We start from the raw sequence: 27,879 nt of genomic DNA, 5'->3' as shown, positions 1-27,879 counted from the left end.
TGAACTAATATGGATTATAGCATCAATATTAGGCTATTTAATAACTTAAACTGTCAGATCACATTCATTCACATCACTCGCGACTTTAAATGACATATTTGTTCATTACAAGACTACTGTCTGTCTGTGTACTGTATAAACATGCCTGTCTTCTGTTAATTAACACATGAGGTTTTCCTTTTCTTTTCACGCTTCCTTTGGACATGTTTGTCAAATTAATTGCGTAGAAGTTTCACTAGGCTGCTTTACTGCTCAATATGTTCGTCATTTAATTAGATTTTTCTAATTAAATTATTTCAAAGATGACCCTACTTGGAGTCATGAAAATGAAGCACACATAACATGACAGGAAGGAAACTCATGGACAAAGAAAAACAGCATGGAGTTTTGAGGGTTAAAAAAAAGCTTTTATACTTAAGACATTAAAACAATATTGATTTGTCAGTGTGAAAGTTGATGTGAATGTAAAACTGTCAGTTATTTTTGTTATTAGATCAGTTGCTTGAAAAGCAAGTAGGTATCTGTCATTTTTTAAATTTTTGCCCTTTTTTATTTTGGTAGCTGTTACGTTCCTCTGGATGGTAAGTCCAGGGGGAGGAGGAGCAACAATATTTGAAATAAAACCGGGTCAAAAGAGGACAGGAAGTCAGGGTTATGTGCAAACTAAAGTGTATTTATTGCAATATTGACAAAGGAAAACCAACTCAAAACAACTCTCTCCAAAGGAGACAGCGAGCCAACAAGGCAACAATAAACACAGGTTAAGTAACTGAGGGAGCAAGGTTCAACACTAAATGAACAGCTGAAAAGTCCTCTCTCCACTGAGGAGGTTAAAACCAGACACTGTTCTGGACTCACGGAAGATCTAAGCTGGTGTTCAACCCACTGGTTGAATGGGCTGCCTCTGTCCACTGGGCTGACTGGCTGGCAGTGGTCTGCTCACGGGAATATGAATTTTAATATTAATCCATAAATCTCTCGTTTTGCGGGGCACCACCGGAGTTTTAATTAACCTAGTCTCCAGACCTCTGGGTAGCGTTTTAATAATTATACAATTATTCACTAGTGATCAGTTAGCTAATAATCGCTCAATTATCTTAAATCAGTCAGTCAATCTCATATCGAAGGGGTAAATTCTCTTGGCAGGGACTAGGAGACAGGCAATACACACACAATTCCTTGATTACAGTGAATTTATTAACTAACTAAGGTGATATAAAAATGCGGCTGAATACATCGAAGAAATAAACAATGGCTAAACAATGAGAAGGGGTTCTATTGTGGAGAGGATTTTACTCATACGGCAACTAATGAACGCAATTAGATGATACTAACTCGATTAAATTTGTCTAGGAGTTTAAGGACTAAATATACTGGACTAACTATTGGACATCACTGACCACAGAATGCAGGGTTTTGGTCTTACTCCTTGTGTTCCTCCCCGCCGGATTGCTGGTAAAACGGCCTCACACTGGCGGAGATCCATGCGTTCTCGGTTAGGACAGCATAAAGCCGTCGGCTAGTCGCTTTCTCTGCCAGGGAATTGCTCCCGAGGTCCGTCTTTTGTCGGCTTATTGGAGAGACTTGCAGTGGGGGGCCGACCCTGGCTCGGGTTAGCAGTTTGGTCGTCCTTTGGTACTGCTGGCGGGACCACGTGTGAGAAGAACTTGGTCGTTCTTGAATTAAAACTAGTGTAACTTAACGGACCGCTAACTCTTAACAAAACAAAAGCAAAGAAACTAAAACGCACAGTTGCTGGAAACGAGGGAAAGCTGAGGTCGCGGCACTTCAATGTGTAGCTTGAAACAAACAAAGGACATTCGTTGCGCCGGGCCAAACTCTTTGTCTTTTCGCCGGGCACGCTGGGCTGGGCGCGTGCCGAAACGCAGTTGGAGAACCAGGAACAAACAAGACTCTTCTTTAGACATATTAAAGTTAATCAAAAAAATCTATTGCCGCATATTGTAATCAAATATCTTCCCACAATCAAACCTCAATTTTCAAACGGTTGTACCGTTCTTAGTTTTAAGTACTTGATAAAAAGGAAAACAATTGTCAGTAGTTTAACTTTGAGGCTAGCATTTCAGAATGAATCATCAGAGGAGAAGAACTTAACTAACTTTCTGGATATATTGGCTGTTACACGTTCTTAGAGAATATAATCAAGATACACGAATGGCATTAGATTATGGACAGGTAAATAAAGTGACATTTATACATTAAATGGCATTTCAGGCGATGGCATGTAATACTTATTTTGTCCACTTGGGGGAGCTTGGGTTACATGACGATAGCTTGGATTAACCCCAAAACAATCTTTGCTCAGGAGCTTTAATTATTTTTAACCTTAAATTTGAGCTGGAAAATTAATCGAGTATAGGAGGACATTTCTTTATCATCATTTCTAAAGGAAGTGTCAGAAAGTATTGTGAACACAGCATTGGTTACCAAAAAAATTTATAAAGTCAGGTGACCTTGCTGAAAATTGAAACACTGCAAAATTAACTTATTTAGATTATTTTCAACAACAAATACACCAACATGGTAACATAACTACTCAAATGGAGGCAAACATAATCAAGTAACTAGAAGATTATTTAATTAAACAAGGTAATGCTTATGAGAATGCACTGAGTCTTGAGGACACAGTGCTCTGTTTACACAAAGGAATTTAGGCTGTCCCTGGGTGTCCTGGAGTTCCTCACACCTGGGCGTGAAGAGAATATCCTTTGATGTGAGGTAATTAAACAAAGAGCAAGGTCAGTTGCCATGGTTATGTGTGTGGGGGGGCAGTTTAGGGTTTCCTGCACTCTCTAGTAAAAAAAACACAGAAAACGGAACAACCTGCAAATACTGTAGAGGGGGTGGAAGTTAGGGTTAATAAGGGCTGTGCAGTTCATGTTTTCCCATGGGCACCCGATTTGCCAGACGTAAGTGTTATCCAAAGAGCTTGTCTCCATTTTTGAAAGAGCACAGACAGAAATTGTGATTAAAGTTTCATTACTCAGTGAGTGGAGGAAGATGTACTTTACTGAAGGAATATACGCCAATGTAAAAATCCTCCTTTACAGGTATAGGTCCTGAATTTAACAACCTACTTAAATAAAAGTACAAATGTAATACAAAGACAAAAATACTTGCTATGCAGAAAAACAGTCCCTGTGAGCAATGTATTTTTAAATATTATTGATGCGTCATAAATAATGATGCATTAAGGTTTAAGCAGCAAAAGCTAATTTAACTGCTTTCTCTACTGTTGGTTATTTATTAATTTATCTGCAGCAACGCATCATATTTTAATATTTTAAGACATAAAGTGATGCTGTCACTGAAACTAGAAATAGAATCATTATGGCTTTAAAGCTAGAGTAGGCAATGCTAGAGAACTAGCAGAGACAGCTACATTGAAAGTATCCAACCTGTCACAGTGGGTTATGCAGGAAAACGGGGGATTGGAGCCAAACACAGACAAAATGGTGCAGTTCAATGATTTATTGTGCATAAATTAGCTTACAGGCATACAACAAACAGAAAACAGGCGGGCAGGCAGGTAAAGCAAAAGCAAAAACCAACTGGTGTAAATGGTGAGGGCTGATGTGGGAATGAGTTGCAGGAAAGGAGTGGGCGGTCTAGAACAGGGGTACATTCTCAAAACATTTTGCACCTGTTTGCTACAGTTTTCCAGTTTAAACAAGATATTTCCTCAAAACCGTGTGCATAATTAAAAATGTCATCATACAGAACAAATCTGAACATCTAGTGTTTACATTTCTCAACTTGCAGTATTGATGTAGTGCCCTCCTGGGTGTGTCAGTACATCACAACATCACTGTCAACATAGATGAAAGTGTAAAGGTGTGATTGGATTGTTAATTGGCCACATAGTAAATCCAGATATATTGCACTCCATGATAAAATCAGGTTTTATGGTCATGAGGGTAATGTTATGTCAAATACATAGATATTCACAAACTAATTACATAAACTCAGATTTTAAATAAATAATCTAAAATGGTAATGCTGATCTGGTTACAACTGAAGATAATATGGCCTCTGTCCTTGCTGAAAAATTTAATGAAAAAACAATAACAGAGCGTCTAAGGCATGTATACCTACTGTTAAACAAAGTAACTTCATTAAGAAATACCTTTTCTCTTTCCTTTATTAAATTTAACAGCATGCTATGTTTCCCCATTTTCAGCCATTCTGACATTTGCTTTGTGACCGTTGTGTAATAATCTGGACAGACTGTCACCTGTTTGTTTAGCATACAGTAATTTTGCATCCATGTTTGTTTTCATTTATTTTGCTGTATATGTTGATTTTAAAGACTTGCTGCATTTACATTTTTTGTTAATGTGCCCTAATGTCGTACTGTATTAGGACCTCTCTTTGAGTTTCTTTGGATGATATCTTGGGCTCATTTACTTGTCTATTTTATGGGTTTATATTCTTTACATACAGTCTGCAGTCTATAATTATGCCAGAGGTTAAAGGGATTTATGAGATGCATTATATCCTTGTAGCCTGAAAATGTCTTTAAATGTATGTGTCTCCTGCAATTGTATATATAGATATATTTAATTCTGTGACATATTGTGTTATAGACAATGCTTGTCCATTTCAAATGCAAGTCTTACCACTTCCACAAATGATTTTGAAGATCTAATTTCAGTAAAAATCATGTTGACAGAGGATAAAACAGCACTGACATGTTGTAATCAAAGATTGTCCAGGTTTTCTTGAAGTTTTGAGTTTTTCTTCCTGCCAATGATCTCATTCAAAGACCTGCTTTAAATCAGGATCATGTCTCGTTATGCCAAAGAAGTGTTTCATGTTTTTCTTCATGAGTCAGATTTCCTTCCACATCCTTTGTGAACAGTAATAAACACTACAAAAAGGCTCTGACACCCAGTTGTAGCATCTACAAAAAGTTTTGATCATTGGTGATCCACTTTTTGGTCTGCATCCTTTGGGAAAATGTTTGGCAGTAGTGGGTGCTGATATGTTTAGGAACCACGTTCAAATGTTTCTGCAATCATAAGGATGTCCAAAAGTAATAAAATGTGCCACAAAAATCATCTTAATTAGTAAGTGTCATGCAAACTGTCTGCTTCTTTCCTGTTATAGTACTTCCTAATTAGAATAAATATTCAATCCGTTGTGCACAGATTCATGTTTCCATGAATTCTGGACTGACGCCTTTGGCGGAATGCAATAATTTGAGTGTAGCAAACACTGGCCACTAGTAAGGTCTATTTGGGGTTCTAGCTTCTGACATTAAAGAGATGATTGGACTCTGACCTCTGAGCCAGAGACAAAAGCACAAAAGCGCTGTGACTTCTGCATTATGAATGTACCAGCAAAGTGTTCCATCAGGACTGACTCAGCAAGTATTCCACTCATTTTCAAAGCATCACTTAAATGGCTCAAACAAAACAGTCCTGAGCGAGGCCTGCTGAAAGCATTCAGGAGCACTGAAATACACCAGCTGCCAGATACACAACATAGAAAGCTGAATGTACATAAGAGAATCATCTTAACACTCTTTAGAGTCATCTTCTACTGTTACTCTGCAAGTCTCTTTATTTTACTATGTATGGCCAGGTGTACTGGTATTAATCATATACATGTACTATTACAATTTGATATTGACCAGACATGGCTGTATGCCACTACTCATATAATTTGTATTCAGCTAAAATGGATTGTAGAATCAGATTGAAATACAGGTCTTTGTGGGGGGGAAATATACACATCAAATGTACCAGTTAAAAGATACATTAAATAATCATTAAGATACGTTAATCGTTTAAATTCTCCATTAGTTATTCAGACAGAAAAAAATTGTTTAAAAAATGTTAGGGGTTGAGTTAGTGGGAGCATGTTGCAGCTAGAAGTGAAAAAATGAAATGATGGCTCCTCAGATGCAACATTGCACAGTGGTTTAGCTATTACAGCTGAAAGTTATCACAGCAACAGTCATTTTATCCTCCGTCTGACAATGGCGGGGTAAACTGTGGGATGACACACTCCATTTTAAGTATTCTACCAGGGCCATGCAAAGTCAGGATCCTCATTGAGTTAATGTAGTGTCACAGAAAGGAATGAGAATGCAGCCTTAATTTGACAAAGTACTAAAGTTAGTCTGAACACGGACTCAGTAATGTCAGGACAAGACAAGATGCCCAGAACATTTTTTTCAGTTTACAATTACATAAAGATTGAGAAGCTGAAACCAGCAAAGGTATTACCTGGCATGTTTGCTTGATAAATGACTTAGTATAATAGTTGTTGATTCACTTTCTGTCAATGGACCAATATGTTAATTGATTAGTCAGCACTCATTTATTCAGTATTTTCCATCAACATCTTCCCTTACTGAAGGATCTGCTTTCCAGAAGTCACTGACTTAAGAAATCCACTCTTCATTACTTTGTTATTTGTTTGGAACTACCATCTCACCAGCCATCTCTTTTTTGGAAATCATTCATTTTACCAACAGAGCTCTTGTCTTTTTTTTTTAGCTCTCAGAGAGTGCATGCAGTAGTGATTCTTCAGCACAACTGCTGCATTATTTCACAGAGGTCAAATGGAAAACCTCAGCTCAGGAAGATACATCCAAACTAATGTCACTCTGTTCGAGCAGAGGTCCAGAGAGGAGAGTGGGAGCCATATGCTTAGTCCTAATGCAGCAGTCGCAGTGAATGTACATCGGGTTGACATTGCAATCTGGAGCCACGCACGACACAGCGCAGTTTAACAAATAATGGGATGCGAAACTGGCCATATATCACATCTGTGTGAGCGCGCTTCTGCTGATGCTCCCCATACTATGTGTCACAATCTATTACGGTCTCCACCACACACAGACACACACACACACTGATTATGCTCACTGTCATTCTTTTGTGTAAATGTGCACACACACACATACACAAAAGGCCTGCTCACACACACACCATTACATGCAAATAACTGAAATCACACGCACACACACACACACACACAGAGAAGTGGACTTTCTACAACTCTGCTGTGTGCATATAGACAATTTCAAAACCAATGAACACACCACACACCCACAAACTATTGTACTTCCAACACAACAGCCTCAGAAACTCTCACACACATGCAAACAAAATGAACTCCCAGCATGAGTAAGGCTTGAATAAAGCTTGAATAACAGACTGCAAAGCTATGGAGACAATTCCTTCCCTCTCTTCTTTATTTAACATGCAAAGCATTAATTGTCCGCATGATAAATTACAGCCATCTCAGCTGTACCCATGTGACATATACACACGGGTTGTTTATAAGCACAGATGTGGCAACATAATTCGCAGGGAGAATGTCAAGGGAGAGCTCCTTCTCATTTGCCATAATGAATCATGCTATAACTTAATTTCGCAGAAGCAACAACACATTTGGCACATGTGTTGAATGAGCGTCATCACATACATCATGTTTGATTATGGTGATGTGACTCTGGCAATATATTTACACGTGAGGCATGAAACTTAAGACTTGTTTACAGGATTTACATGGCAATGTGTTAGATATTTAAGTAGGAAATCTCCAAGGATTTAGTTTTTATTTCATTTTGGCAACATCCCTTGCGCTTTCAATTTTCAATATTGTGGTGTCTCTGTATTGCCCATTCCAGCTATTAAACTTCTTTCAGTCTTTGACTTCCTGTGTGAGGTAGAAAGGGTTAAGAAGTATGTCGTTAATAGAATTACTGTAATGATATAAAGGTGGATGTAGGAACTGGGAGTCATAAGTCATCAAAGTTGCCTTCCTCATCTGCCTGAGTCATTGGAGAAAGAGACAGTGGGATTTGCCTCAGGTCAGATCAGGTCAGCCTCAGGTTGTATCACCCAAGAAGACTGTCCTCCCCAAAATACAACAGCATCAGTTGTTTGTTCAAATGCTTAATGTCATCTGTGTTTACATCTTCCTGACAAGTGACCTCTTGTGGTAAATAGGGACTGTCCTCTCCCACAAGCAAGAGAGAAGGGCCAGTGTCATTGTGATAGCATTGCAAAAAATCTTAGGAAGGAGTTATTGAGAATACAATGTGACTGACATTAACAGTGCAGAACATGGTTCGAATCCCATCTCCTCCTACTGGCAATGCTACCCCCAACTAAGGACTTTTCTACCACCTCTTATTTGAGCATTTTTTGGTGTCTGAAGGCACTGACAAACAATCTATTTTTGTTATATTTAGGTATGAGGACTTGCTGCACTCAAGCTTACCTGGAGTTCCTAGAGTATCTAAAGAGTACCTAGAGAAAAACTTCCAGTGCATCTATAAGTTGACAGCTGATTAGGGGCACATTTGAAGGGAAGTCTTGCTCCAGAATCTAAATTAAAGGGGTTATATGTAGTTTTTAAATGAAATCACTTACCAGTGCAGGAAGCAATTAACTTAACTTTATGCCTGACGACAACTTTATGCCGTAGTTGCTATGTGCAGATATTGTAAAAAGAGTGGGGTTTTGTATAATGGCCCATTGGTGTTCTTGTCTTGCGGAGTTGGAGTTGTGTGTAGTGGTGGAAGAAACCATTTTGTTTATGTGCTGTTGTGCATGTGGGCAGCTGTCATTAGAATGAATGGATGATCAAATTTGGACACCTCATCTAATTTCAAACCCGTCTTTAGTTCTGTGGGGAGTCACTTGGGAGTCAGTGGTAACTGACTCACTGTAGACTTGTACACTGATGAGTCACCACGCAATAATGATCTAATAATGGCACAAATACATCAGAAATATTTGCTTGCCTGAAAAGATGCAGTCAGGTGCGTTGAAGAGAAGACAATTAAACGTCTGCACACCTCCACTACTTAGTAGTATGTCTTACAACATAGTCATTACAGCATTTTGGAAAAAGCTGCAGTGCATTTTGTGTACTGAAAAAACTAGTGGTTAACACGCACAAGCCAGAAATGCATATATAAATAGTGTAGTTGCATACTTTCTTAACAGAATTATAATACAAAGAGTAGCCTGCAGTACAGTGCATAATGCATGAAAGTCTGATGTCTTGAAGTGTAAATGGAGAAAAGGGAAATTGATGTGAATATAAACAATAGGCTAAACTGAAATAAATACATGAATAAGTAATGATAAATGAATAAATTACTGCATTTGCACATAGGACAACACAACTTTTGATGCACTGTCAATGTAGCACACATTCATGCATCATAAGTTGTATTGGCCTGATACAAGTTATTTAAAAAGGCAAACTTAAGGGTATAACAACTACTTGTCAAAGTCAAAGATCTCTGTGAGCACAATTACTGTATTACTGTGGGGCGGCTGTGGCTCAGGAGGTAGAGCGGGTTGGCTGTTAATCGGAGGTCGGCGGTTCAATCCCTGGCTCCCCTTGGTTGCATGTCGAAGTGTCCTTGGGCAAGATACTGAACCCCGAATTGCCCCTGGCGGCAGTGTGAATCTTAGTTTCCGTTTGAGCACTTAGTACAGTGTATGAATGTGTGTGACTGGTGAATGCAGATGTAGTGTAAAAGTGCTTTGAGTGGTCGAAAAGACTAGAAAGGCGCTATACAAGTAAGGAGCATTTACATTTATTAAAAAACACAATCAGTAGATAAAAGGGTGGGTTTAATGGTCTCCCTGCAGAGGAAATACAATGTTTGTTATGTTATTCATGTTAGACTGAAGACAAAATCAATGAGTTAACAGCTACTCTTTTTAGAGATGCCCTTCATTTCTACTGGTTAAATTTTTATAAAATACTTGAGTTGTGTTTTAGGTAAAGAAACTTTTGTGTCAGATTTTATTTGTAGAGCTGTGGGAGAGTAGGCAATAGTCTTTATTTGCAATGTACTCTAATATTTTAATATTGAAGATGTAATATTGTTTTCAGTACTTGTATTTCCATTTTATGCTATTTTATTTTTCTACTCCACTACATTCTAGGGGGAACTATTGTACTTTGACTGACAGCTTTTGTTACTTGTCATTTACAGATTCATATTTTACATACAAAATGTATGTGAAACATATAAGATATAAGTTGCAAATGTTACAGATTGTTAGTTGAAATTAGCTCCACTTCGATCAGATCAGTTTCACCATAATGTAAAAATACTTGGTTAGAAGTAAAAGTCCTGCATTCTAAATTCTTCTTAGCTATAGCTATATTTAGCAAATATTATCAGCACACGTTTAAGTTCTCTACAAGAAGACTGGCCCCTTTCAGAGTGTAAAATTGTCATATATATATATATATATATATATATATATATATATATATACTAGAAGTATCAAGTAACATTAAATGGAATTATTCAAGCAAAATGTGACTTACCTTCAGGATTTGTACTTGCTTTCACTGATTTCTACTAATACTAATAATAACACTAAAAAATTATGAAAACACTTTTCATGAAAACGTAATTGATTACTGAATTGATTACTCTTGTTATTAGAGGCTGATTTCCCTTGATGTGAGGACCACAATGGTCTTTAAAGGAAACAAATAAATACAATATACTTTACACACCAAATATTGGTTTTAGAGGTCATTCTCCCTTGGTGATGATACACCTGGGGGTCATGCAGTAACAGTACAGTGATGTAGTACTGTATAAAACGGTGGATTGTGTGTGTGTGTGTGTGGGGCAGCCATAAAGAAACCCAACTCTATCCCCCTCTCTTTCCTTTTCCTCCTTGTTTTGTCAAGGACAGTTTCTCTTGGCATTCCGTCTTTCAGTCTGTGTGTCTGTCTGTTCTCGTTTTGTTGCTTATACTGCCTACTACGGGATATTTCTGATTGGTCCATCCCTCCCTCTCCTCCCTCCCTCCCGCGTGATTGTATGTAAATCCGGTCGGGAGTGAGACTGGTGAGGTTGGGGCTGGTGGCTCCTACCTCGGTGGCGCACACGAGACCCGAGAGCGGCCGAGGTGAGATCGCTGCGCTGTCGGAGCTGTCCACTGTGCCGTGGTGCTGAACTCGACATCCCGATCCTCTTCTTCGTCCTGCTCTGTTGACTCTGCTGTGCATTGGTAATATTTTGGGAAAGGAGTAACAACCTGGCTGCTGGCTGCTTAAAGGTGCAAACTTCTCTAGAGGACCTCTCTTTATACACATCGGAAATTACATTGTGCGCCAGCCGTGGATTTGACCGGAGCTAGAGATTATCTTTAATAATAGTTTGTTGAGAAGTCTTGCTTCCTTCCGTTCACCACTAATCTCGATTGGATTATCTCCCTGGATGGTTTACGTCTGGACACACAGGTAAAAAAATGTGATTGTGGTGTTGTTTTAGTGTGTGGACTGATTGTTGAAGCCTATCCGAGATGAGCTCCATCTATGAAAAGTCCCCCTCTCTGTCTGACTCGCTATCAGACAGCGAGCTTAACCCTCATCATCTGCGAGGCGCCACAACTCTTGTCTAATGATCCGCCAGGTCACTCTCCTTGACTCAGAAAATATCTCCCAATCTACTGCCTCAAGCTTTCACCATTTCAATTTACTTGTCGCCAGAGGCTCAAATCAACTGATATCAGGATATCTGAAGTTGCGATTATAGTTGCTGTCCGTCGGGGCGCTCACACTGAAGCACAAAGACTTCCAATTGTAACACAATCAATATTTTTGAAACGTTTTGAAGCACGTTGCTCAGAGCTTTTTAATACATCCGCATAGTACTTAGTGTGTTTTTTTTCCTTGGCACGCTAATCCTTGAGTGACACCGTTAGCAGCAGATGGATTATACTTTTGTTTTTCATCCTCAGCTTTGCGCCTGACTCATTTTGGCTGTGTGTTACAGGCTCGTGCGCCGGGCATGGTCATTAGTTGTGTTGTTTGCGAATTAAATTTTGGGGTCATTGTTTTCATCGCCGCGATGGGGCGGCAGATGGAGTCAGAGCTAACCTAAAACCAGATTAAATTCTGCCATCGACGCAACTCAGATTTACAGCCCGAAATCCTTTGAGAGGTTTTTTGTTGTTTATTGCAGAAGCCTCATGTGTAGTGCAGGAAAAAAATATTACCTATGTAACAATGACAATGACAATAAATACAACAAAATTGGTCAAATTTAACAATGACAATTTGCTTACTATTAACAATAAATAGGCTATCAGAAGCATCATACTATCTGTAAGTAGTGGTGGAGTGTAACTTAGTCAAGTATTGTACTTAAGCACACATTTGTGGTACTTAAACTTCCCAACAGTAGGCTATATAACATAGTTCAAATTAGTTGACAACTAAATGCGAATTCAACTGCATTTCATTAGCTCATACTCTGCATAATGACAAGATAATTACATATTAATGGATGAATAATATTAACACTAACAGGGGCTGTTATTCTGCATTTAGTACTTATACGCAAGAACATTTTATTAATACTTTTACTTGAGTAACATTTTTACTTGTTTTGTCTTACTTGCATTTTTACAGTGTGGTACTTTTACTTAAGTAAGTAATGTACTTCCTCCACCAGTGACTGTAAGAATATTATGGTGATTATAACTTAGGGGTTGTTGAAAATCACTCATAACTGGTTGATTAAGGTGTTATTGCCAGATTACTGGTTCAACTGGTGACACTATTAATTAACAGATATGGGTATATGGAACAAGACAAACAATGTGTTTGTTGATGTATACAAATCGGTATATTGTATTTCCTGCACAATTTTGACATTGTTATTCATAAAGCACACAGACAGTAATTGAAATTATTGTACAGCAAGTGTGAATGCTACAGAAACCATGCCGTTTGAGCGTTCAGCCATCTGTAGGCATTTACAATCCTTCACAACTTCAATCCCTTTATTCCCTTAATGCATGCATTTTATCTGTGAAGCTCTTTGAAACCACAAGATAGAATCTGTTTCCAGTGGCACATTAGATGAATGAGTGGATCTGTTTTTCAAGTCTGCACTCACTAATTGATTCTCCAGTTGGATATGAACCAGTGACCAAGTAATATATCATTTATATGGGTTATGTTTATATATAAATATATAACATACTTTTTCAGAGCGGTTATACTTTATATAATAAAAGTGCTAGTCTTAATAAATAACAGACTCAGTTGTAGAGTGATATGGAAAGACATTGCTTATTTTCAGAATAAGGCTTTCTGCACTGAAATGAGACACTTAGTTCACAGTTATGTTCAACTCACAAGGAAACAAAGCCAAACAGCAGTGTTCAGAATATTCTTTTACAGAAAACATTTTGTTCCATCACACCAAGACCAGAAAAAGTCTTTCCACGCAATGCAGTTTTTTCAGCTCAGATCCAATTAAGCCATTTAACCACAGGTAGGCGATGGTGCAAGCAGAGCAGGTACTGGTGTTAATGGAGCTGCTCTGCTTTTCATTACAATGACTTTCTTCGAGCACAGTGGGGAGGCAGAGGCTTTTGAGTCAATATTGCTTTTCACTAGAATGAAGAAAAAATGCTGGGAGACTGATCAAAGCATTTCAGATTTGAGAGGAAAAAGCACTTTATGTGAAGGTGTGGGCACCCAGTAATGGCAGCTAGTAGCGGGGGGCAGATTTGGATGATATGACAATAAAGCTGTGGTGAATGTTGGGGCAGGAAAATTGCACTGGTACTGGAAATGGCACCGTTTTAGGGTATCCTGGTGTTGCAGCAGGTTATAAAATCACTCTCTGATATGTCTTTATAGGTCTGTTTATAGAGCAAACTGGTTTTAGGAAGCATATTTTGTCTGTGTTACTTTTGTAGCTTTCTGTACAAATGTCAGCTGCATCCACAAATTTTGCAGCTCACCTTTTAATGCTAGGTCAGGTTTGTATGGGTTTTCCATTACACCAGTAATATTATGATCTTGAACTTGCCCTTTTATGGCTACTGTACTGTCTATTCTAAGCTACCAGTGGTTTCTTCTTGGGCAATGGAAAATAACTATACTGCAGCCCTGCCAACTTTCTTTCAGACCCATGGGAATCTAAGGTATGAAATGCATTATGTTTAGGTGCCTTTTCAACATATACCATTACTGAACAAAAAAAAAACTGAGAAAAATGTAATGGAAAAAGGTGCCATACTGTGCAAGTATACAGTATATTGTATGTGGAAGTGTTGTTGCATTTATTCAGTGAAAGACATATTCCTTCCTTGCAAATGGAAATTTAAAAACTGCCACACTGGAAAACCCTCTGAATTAATCATATCATACTGTTTGACATATTTTCAAAGCTGCATTTGAAATTTAAAGAATCAATTCACTCAAATTACCCCCCCAAAAAGAACATTTTCTCACTTGGTATCCTGCCATGCAGATGGTTTTGGTTTCATTTGCACAGGTTATACAGTGGATGTATATACACTGTTACAGTTATTAGGGACTATTTCTTCTGTAGAAGCACTTCCAATGAAAACCATGAATGAAAAACAGTAAATCCTGTAGATTATCCAGAGTAATATGCACATTATTTCCTGGAAAGACACATTTTATTGGTAAGTTTTCAATGCTTTGGAGCATTAAAAATGAAATTCCATTCACCTCCTTCGTATTTTGGTGGTGACAGAAATTTCAGGTATGGATATCTCAAATCTTATATCAAAGCAAAGCTATATGCATGGTTAGATATCACTGCAGCTGACTGAGAAAATATTTTCTTTTGTAATTAAAGGAATAGTTAAACTTTTTGGAAAATGCACTTATTTGTCCCTCTAAAGCTCACTAATAAAAATATTGTATCTTATTTGTTTAAGTCCATTCACAGAGAAAAATCTAAAAATGAGAATTTGTTGTTTTAGAGGAAGTTATGTAATGAGCAGCATTTTGTCTGTCCTGTGCAGCGTGTCCACTGTTTGGCTGGCAACCTCATAGTAATGACAAGGATCCAAGAGGTTACTGCACCCAGCTGTTGTTCGCCAACAAACTGTTATAGAAATCAACTTGCACAAAGACATAAAAACAGCACAAATTTTGTGTCATTTTTACAGCAGTTAAGGATGGAAACTGAATCCAAACAATCCTTTGTTTAAATTCTGTCTTCACATTGGTTTGTGGCTTACTTTTTTGTAGCCTCTAGCTTGGCGTTTTGGCCGTTGCCATCTTGTTTTTTTTTGGAACCAGAAGTGACCATATTTGGACAAGATGGGTGGAGCTACCTAACTTGGTTAGTAAGGTGCATTGTGATACATGTTTACTGTGATATCAATTGGCTGGCGACAAACAAGCTTAAAACAAAATGTACAGGGATTTTTTGTACAATTGAAAGCTAAGCAAGAATTTTTAGGCGACCAAAATCATTTTTCATGAACTGAAAACACACTGTGAAAGGGTCAAAGTTCTTAGACGAAATCACCAACTGCACTCAAAAAAAGCTCACAGGTAGTTAAATGCAGCAGCGTTAAATACACTTTGTCACCTGTGCTAGTTAACAGGGCTATATGTAGTTTTTCCACTAAAATTGATCCTTTTTTTATTGCCTGTGTGTGAAGGGGTTGTAATCTGACATTAAAATGATCCACTTGCCGGGTTTGGCTATTAACTCTGAAGGCAAGTATTCCTGTTCCTATTTGAAGGCTCCGGGTCGGATTTTCCGCGAAATCCAGTGACTGACACCTGCACGCGCGCTCCCGAGCCTCTCGCTTTGTCTACTGACTTTGCACTCAGCAGCGACGACACTGCAACTTACGACATGGAGTCTGCTAACACTAAGAAACGACCTGCTCCCAGCACAACACAGACTCCAACACAAACTCCACATAAGGATAAAAAAAAAAAATAAAAAGTTTTATCTGCTGAAGCTCGTCAAGCCAAATGTGAATCGGATCGACTTCGGACGAAAACACGGATCAACATTGGCAGGGCTATAGAATAATGGAGAAACCTCCGCTTTGTTTTGGATATAAAAACAGACCCAGAGTTGGCTTTCATCCTATTGGACAGATAAGCTAACATCACTACAAAGCATGTAAAATATATTTTGATTTTGTGCTTCAGTTGGCTCAAGTTAGATAGCGTTAGCTCGCTGGCTAACGCCGAGCAGTTGCTAATGTTGTCCGGTGCAAAGTTATATCGCTTTCACATTACTTCACCAACTAATGCAACCCATGTTACTTTCCTCTGTAACACTGTTATGTCAAAGTGTCAAAGCCTGCAAGAAATTATGTAATGGTAAAAAGCTAATGTGGAGCAATTTGTTTACTAGCCTATTGTAATGCAGCCACGAGCAGCCAACGCTACAGTAGCTCGGACCTGCCGCTGTTAGCTTCGTAACATTCAATATAGATTTATTGCCTTTTACCGATACTCAGGTACACAGCTTCTCCACCTCTCAGTCGTAATATACAACCCAGAGGAAGAGCCATCCACTAACACTAAAGTAAATTTACTTACTGCGGTCTAACTGCTATAAAGTGTGACACAATCTCGTTATAATATTCAGTCCAGCTCACTAACGTTAACAGTTTCATTATCATCCAAAACATGTAGCTGTGCTGAAATTGCTGAGCCTCCGGTGACAGATTCACAGATAGTAAAGACAGTTACTGAAAGCAGCAGGCGAGCTAACGATGTAGCATGTCGGCTAAATGCAGTGTAACTTTATCATGTATCGAGCATGGATTAGTTCAACATCAAGCTAATAAAAATATTACTGTAACGTTGTAGTGGGAGTTTACCTGAGTTTCCAGCATGTTGTGTGAAGCTGGCTCCCTACCTGTCTATAACCGCTCTCACTTTGCCTTTTTTCGGGAGTACCGATATGCTGGTGTCTCGCTGCTCTGAATGAAAGGTACGGCGCCGCCTCTGAGATGGTAACGTTGAAGTAACAGAGCCTGAACTTGTCTGAGTGAAAAGCCACAGCCTGCATGCTGGTGTTCCTGCGTTTAGTGCCAGATTTCTGTATGAAAGAGGTTGTGTTTCGGATTCTACTTGCTCATGAGTTCAAGCGAGCACGTATACAAGCACACGCCTGGTTGCAATCTTAAAACCACACCGCTAGTGGCCGCTGGAAACTACATAATGCCTCTTTAAATGTATTCAATGCAGATTCACTACTATCCTGACTGACAGGTCGACGTGGTAGCAACTTGTCAATCACAGGGTAGCCATGCCCTGAAGCATACCCTGGTTTATCGTCTTTTTTACTTTAAATGGGACCATCATTTACAAAATAAACATTATGCCATATTGAAGAAGACTTGAAACTAGCTATTGAGACTATAAACCCATTAGGAAAGTTTTTAATCAAGTGAGAAGAAGTTTTTTGTCATTGGCTACACTGCAATTGGACTTCTTTTTGCAGCCACTGGAGTTGCCCCCTGCTGGCCATTAGAAAGAATGCAGGTTTAAGGCACCTAAACGTTGGTTTCACTCTTCAGACTTGGAGATTGCTTCTCGTCTTCGTTTGATTCTAGTGATGCCTGGTTACGCATTCACCTTTCACACGGAGTTGCCCATTACAGCCACAGCGACTCTACTAGAGCAATACAGAGAGTAAAGCATTTTTATAATGGGCCCATCAGTACTATCTGTATGGTATTTACTTCTTGAATCCTCCCTGAAGAAATGACCAGCAACTCTTTGTATGGATGGTGATTGTCTTTCTGTAATCGTAAGGCCATCCCCCTTTGCAATGCAGGGAGCCACATAAGCCAACAGATCAAATAATATTATATTTAACATTTGTGCATGTAAAGTATATCAACATAATCAAAAATCTGCCGATGAAAAGTGGATTTCTGTCTGTGATAATCTAAATTTCACTTGTTTTGATACACCAACTCTTAAGGTTACATGTTTCATCTCTCAGAAGCTCAGCCCCAACCCACCTCAACAATAATACTTCTAACATTGCTTTCCCCTTTTCCATCTCCCCTCTTCCCACTCGGAGCTAAGCTGTAACCGCTGCCAACTCCCATCTGTGTCTCTGTTTCTGTCTTTGTTGTTCCCCTCTCCAATATGTGGAATCTTTATTGTGCAGTAGACCCACACACAGTGATATGTTATCCTGCTGCCATGTTGAAGAGCCACTACCTCCTGATACTCTTATGTCTCCTGAAAGGCAGGGGGCTTGTCTGATGACACATTGCATTTCTCTTTCATGTGGGTCCACTGTTTCGGAAAGCATGCAAACAAACAGAAAACCTCACATGTAGCAGTTACAGATGAGAACAGTTATAATGTAATTTAGATTATAACCACATGAGTGTGAATGTCTTCTCTGTGTGCAGTGAAGTCAAACTGGTAACATTTCCACTGGATCATATTTCTTTTTTTTTTTACTCTGAAGATCAATCAAAGGCAACAGAATGAGGCTCTGTCTCCTGACTTTTCAAACAAGCACTAAATTTCTGAAGCATGACCTCCTTCACTCCATGTCTTGATTGAACTCCAAGTGGACTGTTAAATTGTTATTGTCATAACCCATTTCATACAGTACAACAGAACAAAGCAATTTTTAAAGCAGAGGCTGGGTGAAATATTGAGACAGCTCTTTCTATGTCTCAGTGCTCTTTGGCAGATGGTCAGACCATATTAGAAGTTGCACAAACCTTAAGGGTGAGGGTCAACAGGCTCTAGGTTTATGCACTAATCGTGTCAGTGTGCTGCAAGCAGGCTGATGGCAAGTGTGGCTGGAGGCATTGTAAAATATGTTTCAATGGTTGGGGGTGTTGGCAGGAGATGTCACAGTCTGTCTCTGAAATAATAGCTGTTTATTGTTTGTTGGAAGTGTATCAAACTGAAGGTGGGGGGTGTTGGGGTGGTCTGGCCATGCGTTGCATTTTAATGGTATCACAGGTCACAGTTCACTGTCCACTGACAAGGTGGCCAAGTGTGACGGCATTGTTCCAGGCACAGTACAGTATATCAGATCATTATGTAATGATTGTTAACAATGCGAGAGCCAGCATGCCTCTGCCGGGCTTTTTCCTGCTGAGCTGTAGAGACAGCCTGTACCTCACGACATTTGAAATGGTCTATAAATTAAATGGCTATAAAAGAAAAGTCAAGGTCTTTCCTGCCACTGCCTCGTATGTGGTGACTCCTACAATCATAAATGATTGTAATGTTGACCATATAATGCCCAAGTCCCCGCTGTCAAACCTTTGTCATACAGAACTTATGGTTTCACTCTGCAGTTGCTGCACAAAAAGGTCCTGAAACCTCTGCCTCTGGTGTTGGGGTGCTTACTCATTCTCTTAATTGTTAATAACTGTGGATTTCGGATGAATCCAAGAGTACAATTGCAGTTGATAGTACACAGTAGAATGTTTATAATGATGTTGTGCCAAACTAGAAAGAAATCCTGCGCATGACAAAAGATATATTAGAATCACTTAATTTTCTTACTGGGAGGTTATTCAGAGCTGTAATGAATAATGTGCTCGCTCTCTGAGGATGAATTAGTTAAGATTTTCATACAGTAGAAACTGGCAGCCGGGGACTGGTCACAGTGCGCTTTCTGGCATTTCGTAGAGGACTGCCTGGGTGGATCAAAGATAAATTATATACTCAGAGAAGACCTAGAGCCTCTTTACAAGTGCTAACAGTGGTTAGAAGTCAAAAATACAGTCCCACAATTTTCCTGCAAGTTTAAATAGATTCTAGTGTTAGGTAAAGTTATTCACTGTAACTTAGTTTTTGTTTACCGTAATCTGTTGATTTGAAAAGTATTTTTTCAGCATTTTTTAAACAAATGAAACATGCCACTGCAAGTGTGTTGCTGATTACTTTGTCTTTTTAAAGACATTTGGATTCAAATTTTCAACGCCAAAGAAAGACTATGAAAACTAACAAGGTTATTGGCAAAACAATCTCACCAAGTGCACTTGGTAGCTGTTGTGGGGCTTTCAATTGTATCACACAATCTTAGCAGATCCAGTTTGCCACGCTGTCGTGTAATTGTAGATGCTCAGTTAAAATATTGTATGAGCACTTTAAAGGATTAGTTTGACATTTTGAAAAACACACTTTTGTTTTCTTGCCAAAAGTTAGATGAGAAGATCAGTACCACTCCCACGTCTCTATGGTAAATGTAAAGCCACTACTAACAGCAGGGAGCTTGCCTGGCTTTGCAATAAGTGGATTTTGTTACCTTAGTTTGGACAGAGCCAGGCAGTCGACAGTGTTAATCTCATCAAAATTGAGATTGAACGTTAATGCTCGACAATGCCATGATTTAAAAAAGAAATAATTTCAATAAAATTCTAAAATCATTCATGTCCAGTGATGTTGCATAGTGGGTGTGTCATAAGCAAATACACATTTTTATCTAAATTTAAACATGTTTATGTTTTAAAATAGACAAAAGACAAAATATGATACATCCTGTTGTAAGTAAAAAAAAAAAAAAATGTCTGAGTCGCTGCAGGATCCCTCAGCCAGTCTTAGTGATCACTGAAAGCTAACAGTCCATAACACAACACATCTATAGCCCTGCTGAGAACAAAGCAGGCTTCTAAGTTAGAAACACATCAGAGGCTCATTAACGTTCCAGTGATTGACCAGCTGAACTCTGGTTAACTTCACTACTTTATTATAATTTTCACTGCTTTAAATCCCCCTTTCTCTTCCCAATGTATTCACCAGTCTCACACAGTTGACATCACTGTGATTCCAACAGTGCTTTTATATCCCGTATCCAGTGTAACAGTCATGCAAGACTTAAATGAGATGCTGACATTCTCAAGAAGAAAATACTTGCCTGGTTTTGTTTCAGTCACTGTTGTTGAATTCTGGTGAAGCACCTACTTTCTCAGTGCGAGGATCATTGAAATTCTGCATTTGATTTCAAAAGTTTCTCCGCCTAGATTTGGACTGCCAGGATTTATAGCAGATTAACTTTGAAAGTGATTTAGCCCTCGGGTTCTGCAGTCGCTACCAGGGCAGAAAAATAACTTTTTCTCATCCCGTCCGTACTGGCTCAAATATTCTTGCATTCACTTAATAATCCAAACATACAATATACAAAATATGTTTGTGTGACCCTAATAGTAGCAACTGAGTATATCAGAACTTAATTAGAGGTCTGGGTGTAAAAGAGATGATTGACAATCATCATGTATCATAAATACATGAATGTAGGCATAAATATAGAGGAAACAGCTCTATACTGTATAGTCATACACATATGCACACAGACACACTACACACGCCCAGGAAGCATTTGTGATGCTTCTCCTTCAGTGGTAAAATGTGCGCAGAGGATTTAGTGGGGAGACGCAATATGCTAGCATGAGTTCAAAGCTTAGTGTAATCACATTTTATGCATTTGTGTGTGTGTATATGTGTATATGTGTGTGTGTGTGTATATATATATATATATATATATATATATATATATATATGAAACATATAAATCATAAAAAAGGAAGGGAGATACTGAATTATCATAACATGCGTCCAACAAATGTACAAAAGGGCCTATCTCCTTTTATCAGTTATCTGGTGGCACGGGGATGCACTGCTGTAATCCACTTGGCATTTGGAGCAATGCATCCTGTCTAATGAGTCGGGGATATCGGAGTGGCAGTATCCTAAAGGGGTTCAGAAACAGCGTTGTAGACAGCAAATTGTTTCTTTGAAGTCCACTGAAAGTGAAGGTTCACAAATTCTAAGAAGTCTGAACTAATTTTTTGCATGGCTTGAATGTAGGGACTGAGATGTGATTGACTGGGTTTGAAATGATGAGAATAGTTTTCTGGTTATAAGTAAGTTAAAATAAATAATTAGGTCAACCACAACAGCTCTTACTTAATTAGAAAAAAACACCTCATCACCACATAGGTACAAATAAATTAATTAACTACCAAACAAGAAACTAAACAAGTCAAATCAATAGAAAAAGAAAACATTTAGCACCTAATAAATGGACAGATAAATAATGAGTCTCACACACTACATGTATTGAGTGACTGGTGTTTGTGGTCATTGATCGCTACATGTTTGTCAGTTTGACATTTTATGAAAAATATACATTTATTTTTTCAAAAAGTGTGGTGACTTTACCATAGCCTCAGTTTGAAAGTTATTGTGCGCTTGTTTAATATCCATTCCCGGCCATGGTTGATAAGGTGATGCAAAATGACGCGCTTTGGATCACTGTGTAAAACCTATAAGGGACTGTTGGATGGCACCTAAACTTTAAATATAGATATAGCTCACAGCTGCTTGAGAAGAACCCATAGTAGTTTCTACTGAACAGAAGAACATTTAACAAGTTACATTGCCGCTAGTCGCTACCCACTTGCAAATACTTGTGCTATGTGCAATGTGAAGCCAGGCCAAACCAGAGGGATTGTTGCTGTGGTTGATTTCTCCCCTAAATATTTTTATAATTTAATATTTTGAATTTGATAATTTGTTCACCAACGAAGGTTAAAATGAAGGGCAACTGGACTTGGTCTGAAGTCCAGTTGCCCTTCATTTTAACCTTCGTTGGATAACTATGACCTGGATGACTGAGAATCTTCATAGACATCTCGATAATTTGTTCACTATGAAGTTTTTTAGGTCATTAGAATACTTGTTAATGCAGGCTAGGTTCATTGAGCACCATTTTCAGCAGCACCATGCTTCACAAAACACAGTCACACCTGAGAGCTGCCCTGAACAACCACAGTTTTCATCTACTAGCCCCTGAGCAGCCCCACGGGAGCAATTGGGGGTTAAGTGCACTTTAACAGCAGGTAATGAGGTAGCAGCAAGTCACTCTACCAATCACATTCAGATGTATCCTTTGTTGTTGTATAGGAGTTCTTGATTTTGGCAGATTCTTTAATCCAACTAGGTCTCATGTTACAGCCTCCCTTCAAACACTTTAACATATTAACTTGGTAGAGTTGTCAGGGAATGTCTAGGAAACGTATCCTTATTTAAATTAATGATTATTTTACGAAAATATTATTGAACAAAGAACTACAGAAAGAAAATGTGCCAAGAAATTAAAATGTAATTCATATCCGTAATTATAAAAGAAAAATATATGTCTGGAACCATTAGTATGTCACAGAAATAAGATTTAACAAGAAAAAAAAGTCAGTGAACATATGCAATCCACCTCTCTTAAACCTGCAATAACAGATTTTTTTGGCCACTTGGGTGTAGCAGAACCAAGTTATAAACTCAATATTGACATGCCATCACCCGTTACAAAGCAATCAGTTGCTTATTTACACATCCAGCAGTTACAGAGCAACATGATCATTCATTTCATCTGATGATTTTTGGTCTGATTTTTGGTATCTACCAACTCCTGAAGGAAATATCTGGCTCTTTAGCTGCTAAATGCTCCACTTTGTTCACCAGCTAGTCACTAACTGTGTCTGTCTGCTGATTCTGAACAGGTAGTGTACAGTGGGCTTTTAGCTTCCTGTTGCAGCTGAATTCGATGCTATAGTGCGAGAGCAGTCAGAATGAACTGTAAACATGAGGACGGAGAGCTGAACAATGACCTAAACTTGTTGTAAATCTCTGTAGGCCAAGGGGAGCTGCAGATTTGTTTGATAATTCTCTGTAGGTTCATTACTATGATGTCACCTTTCATTATTTTCAAATTGTCATTTGATACATTGTCGTTTTAAAAATATAAATTATATCCACTTTTGAAAAGATTTTATTTTCAGCTGTTGTCTCACAGTTTTGTATTTTAGTTTGTTTGTTTAAAAGCTTCATGAAGGATGCATTAGTCCAAAAATTAAAGATGAACTTAAGACCCATCATTTTAAAGTTAAGTGTATATTTTCTGCTACAGATTTGAATATACTATTGTGTGAATTGCATCTGAATGTACTAAAAAATCATAACCCCTTGATAATACAAGCAAACATGTTTATACCATGTCCATATCATTGCTGTTTTATTGATCTATGAGTTACTTTTGAACCTTCTTTGTTGGAACACCTCATTGCATATATTTGCATATCCATGTAGGAATAAATTAATTTAACTCCTTATTGCCTTACAGTATTGCATTGATATTAACATCTACATGTTAGACAATATGATAACAATTATATTGACATAAAATATACACAAATGAATGCTAATTCATTAAACTAATTCATTAATTACCTTAGTGAATTAGTCTTTTAGCATAACTGGTCATATTTAATATATCATGGTGATTATAGAAGGGCACTGGGCAGCTCAAGTGCCTCTTATTTGGACGTGATCCAGAATATATGAAAGATGATTAAGGCTGTGCCAGGTTTTGGCCCAGCTTTATGAGGCCTATTCAGATTTGACTCAACAATTTGGACCCAATCTAAGCTACACAAAGCTACCCCCTTTCTGAATATTGCCCTTTAGATGAAAAGAAGAAAGCCATACTTTTTTTTTAAAAGAGCCCTTTTCAACTATTTTCTCATATATACTGTAGCTACTGTTGCTCATTATCTTGTGTGAATAGCACAAACCAGGAAACGTTAATGCAGTCTTCCACTTCCATAGTCATTTTACCCATTTGAATAGTAGGCTGCTTTGAAAGGTGAGCTTGAGTTGCTGTAGTTGATCATGAAAACACTGATCTCTTTCTTTTTTCAGTTTTAAGCAAAGCAACTCAAAATGACCTGATTATAACTTTTGAAGTGTCATTGACCGGGATGTTTCATTCTTTAAGCTATAGCCAGTCAAAGTAATCTCCCTATATCAGCAGGGACCTCTGATTGTTAAAAAGATGGGAGAATATGAGTTGGTCTGTATAGAAACATGAGCTAAATATGATGAGAGTAAATGTGTTTTTCAAACACGGAGCTCACAGGGAAATTAGAGGCTGCACACAAAGCAAAATCCATGCTAGCTGTCAGCAGATACAGCTGCCAGCACAGCTGGGCGTCTGCAGAGGAAGTGCTCTCATAGCAAAAAGACGCTGTACATCCTCTCAGCAAAACATCTGTCACCATGTCATTTTAGATGAATGGCCAGTGATTACACAATGATGGCTTTGTCAGGAGGTGACACCTAATTCTGTGTAGATGACAAGTCTGTTCAAGTTGCCACATTCTTCCAAGAAAAAGAAGTGCTGATGAGATGCATCATGTCAGAATCTGAAATCAATAAAACCTCCGAATAAAAATTTAGCTCTGGTTCAACTCAGTTAAACTCATTATATGTGTTTAACAGCCCTTGGAGTAAAGGTGCCCCAAAAACTAAATTCAGAAACTAACTCAGGCTCTATTGTGGCACACTTATACTTATTTGCGCTTCCTCAAGAACAGTAAGGAGGCAAATAAAAAGAGCAAAGCCCTCGTCTGCAAAGGGAACATTTTTTTTATTATTATTTTTTTAATTATTAATTTGGAAAGTCAGCTGTATAACCTTAATTTACATTAACAACAACTAAATAAATTCACTGTACAAACAAACAGTGATGCAGTCTATAGAAATGCTGTACACAAGTTGTAGCAGCCTCCAGACATGTGCATGACCAGTCATTGACCTGTTGTACTAAAAATTTGAAAATACAACATTTGAAGCAGGAAAATTTATGGGGTGCAGGAACTATGATCCAGCAACCAAAAGGTTCCTGTGGTCGTGATTCAGGAAAAGCTTGAGTTTCTAATAATTTTCCTGGGTTCATGGAAAGGTCCCTGCTGAAAAGATAAAAATGTTTACTCAGTATGGCCAGCTGATATCACAGAATTGTGATTCAAAGAATATCCCATTCATGACAGCTTTCACACTTCAGGTTCTAAGCACCTTGTTTATAGGAACGTTTTTTTTATAGGAAAAATCCTCTGGTACAAAGGAAGTAATGTGTATTATTCAGCTGCTGCAACAGCTTGTGATAAATAGAAGGACTGGACAGTTATTATGTGCAGCAACAGTGACCATGTTAGAATACGCACAACCTACAGAAACTCATACTTTATCAACAAAACCTCAAAGAAAAAAGATGTGATGGTATTGGCCAGAACATTTAGTAGACAAGTGATCTCTGGCAGTGCAGTGACTAAAGAATTTGTGGTTCCTAAGTTGTTGCCAAAAAACAAAGATGGCAGATCAGCACTGTGCTTATGCTTTACTGCAAAGTGATAAAATGTGGTGATAAAAGACAATGGATTCAAACCGGAAAATAGCTGAACAAAACACATCATTTTAAATCCTTTACCTTGTCACTCCAAAAAGTGATTTTAAGAAAAATCTTTTTTCCTCCCATCAAAGTTTATTCGTGACCTTGGAAACAATAGTTAAACAAAACTATTGTTTGACCCTAACAAACAATTGGAAATTAGAATGAATCCTCTGCATGAAACAAAATGAAAGAAATGATTGTTAGGATGTGACTGTGTACTGATTAATAGAGTTTTGGACCCTGTGGAGTGGAGACTGCTCCAACATGCATTAGGCAAAAAACAAGCACACTGAACAGGTTGTCATTTGTTCTGGAAATCAACTATAAACAATCAAGCATGTATCCCGCCTTGTATTGTGAATGAATTACCAGCACAGGTCTGTTATCACTGTTGTAATTAAGAACTTTGCATGGTCTGGAAGGGAATTAAAGCGTTTTGGGATCATTGCTTTGAGTGAGCTGAGATGGGCTTTTGATAATGGCTTCATTCTTAAAAGGGGAATAAAAATAAAAACTTTATAGCCAATATACGGTTCAATTTTAATTTATTATTTATAGCCTACATACTGTACCTGCACAGTTTATAGCGCAAGGTTATGAAGCCTGTGTTTGGAAATATGAGATCTGTAAAATATAAAAAACTATCTCCCTATAACGTACAGTATATGTCAAATATCAGATTATCGTCTTTTCTGAAACTATAGAGGGAACACTCACACTTTTGCCTATGCTGTTGACCAGCTTGTAGTTTCATAGTAGATATCTGGGGTTGATTGTTTTCCCCAGGGGGAATCTCAGCAGTGTTTCCTGAAGGAAGAGATTTTTGTCCCTTCATTTTACACACCCAGTTCCTCCGAGTTTATATGGGCTTCATATAAACTTACGACCTTACATTCACCAGCCAGCTTCTCTAACCTCTAGGCAAGTGCTTCCCCCTTTTTATGAACCGACTTTGCCATTTATTAACTGACTCACTGATTGCAAGTCTTGCAGAAAGAAATGTAGTGTGGTCTGTTTGCGTTATTTGAGTTTTTTTACTCCTCCAGAACCTCCAAAAATCAGTAGTGAAATGCTTTTTTCGCCACATGCAAAACATTCTCAGTATGCTCGATCCTTTTCAAACTAGTGTTTCATTTCCACGCACATCATAAACGCGTGGACTACAAAGGCAGCTGACGTTTCCTTGATGTACCAAAATAATAGCAAAGCAGTTGTAAGATGTAAGAAATTCTTGAAAACGATTCATACAGACACCATGCAAGGACATAACATGAATGCTGTATTATGAGATCCTCATTAAGGCATGTATGACATTCAAAGTCATCTCTCTGTTCCTTTATTGTAAGGAACTGCTCCATCTGAGAGATTGGCACAACGTTTTCTGCATAAGGGAAGAACAAGGACCAAATGGAAGCACTACCCTAGGGGGAAGTGTGTCGCTTGTGGTTTTGGACGTGCTTTGAACTTGAAGGAGTCCTTTATCAGTATACAGTGCTGCTGGGGATGTGAGTATGAGAAGTGCCATGATAACTCTGCCAAATAAGACATGCTGTGGCAGGGTGCTTGGGCAGCAAACACACAGCAGATGCTCCAGTGTTCTCCAGATATCTCTGAGACAAACTGTGGTACTCCAACCAAATTGATCTGTACATAGAAATACCGCTGAGCGTGCTTAAAGAGATCTGCCTACAGGAGGTCAGAGATGTGTCAGCTGAAGCATATGTGAGAGTGGGGGTGGGGTGGCAGAGCAGTTTATCTGCTGACTTCAAGTTCCCCTCCAGTGACCTCGCTGACAATTTGAATAATTTCAAACAAGCCTCCCT

The 27,879-nt window shown here is 38.4% G+C and overlaps 1 protein-coding gene across 2 annotated transcripts in view; it reads left to right on the top strand.

Annotated features, from left to right (window-relative positions):
• The first annotated feature begins 10,941 nt into the window (after positions 1-10,941).
• The window catches only part of fstl5 (follistatin-like 5), a 206,337-nt gene continuing 189,399 nt past the window's right edge, over positions 10,942-27,879 (top strand). The window contains exon 1 of one of the 2 annotated variants that reach the window (XM_038699665.1): positions 10,942-11,271. In XM_038699665.1, coding sequence (XP_038555593.1) covers positions 11,249-11,271 — 23 coding nt within the window. In that variant the 5' untranslated portion in view covers positions 10,942-11,248. The remainder of the gene's footprint in view (positions 11,272-27,879) is intronic. The other variant, XM_038699666.1, reaches the window with a different exon arrangement.

This window comes from Micropterus salmoides, unplaced genomic scaffold (assembly GCF_014851395.1).
Source record: "Micropterus salmoides isolate LMB-PRFRI ecotype aquatic unplaced genomic scaffold, ASM1485139v1 Ms_hic_scaffold_5, whole genome shotgun sequence".
In the NCBI taxonomy this organism is placed as follows: Eukaryota; Metazoa; Chordata; class Actinopteri; order Centrarchiformes; family Centrarchidae; genus Micropterus; species Micropterus salmoides.
The sequence above is the reverse complement of the archived record's forward strand: the minus strand, read 5'-3'. Positions and strand labels throughout refer to the sequence as shown.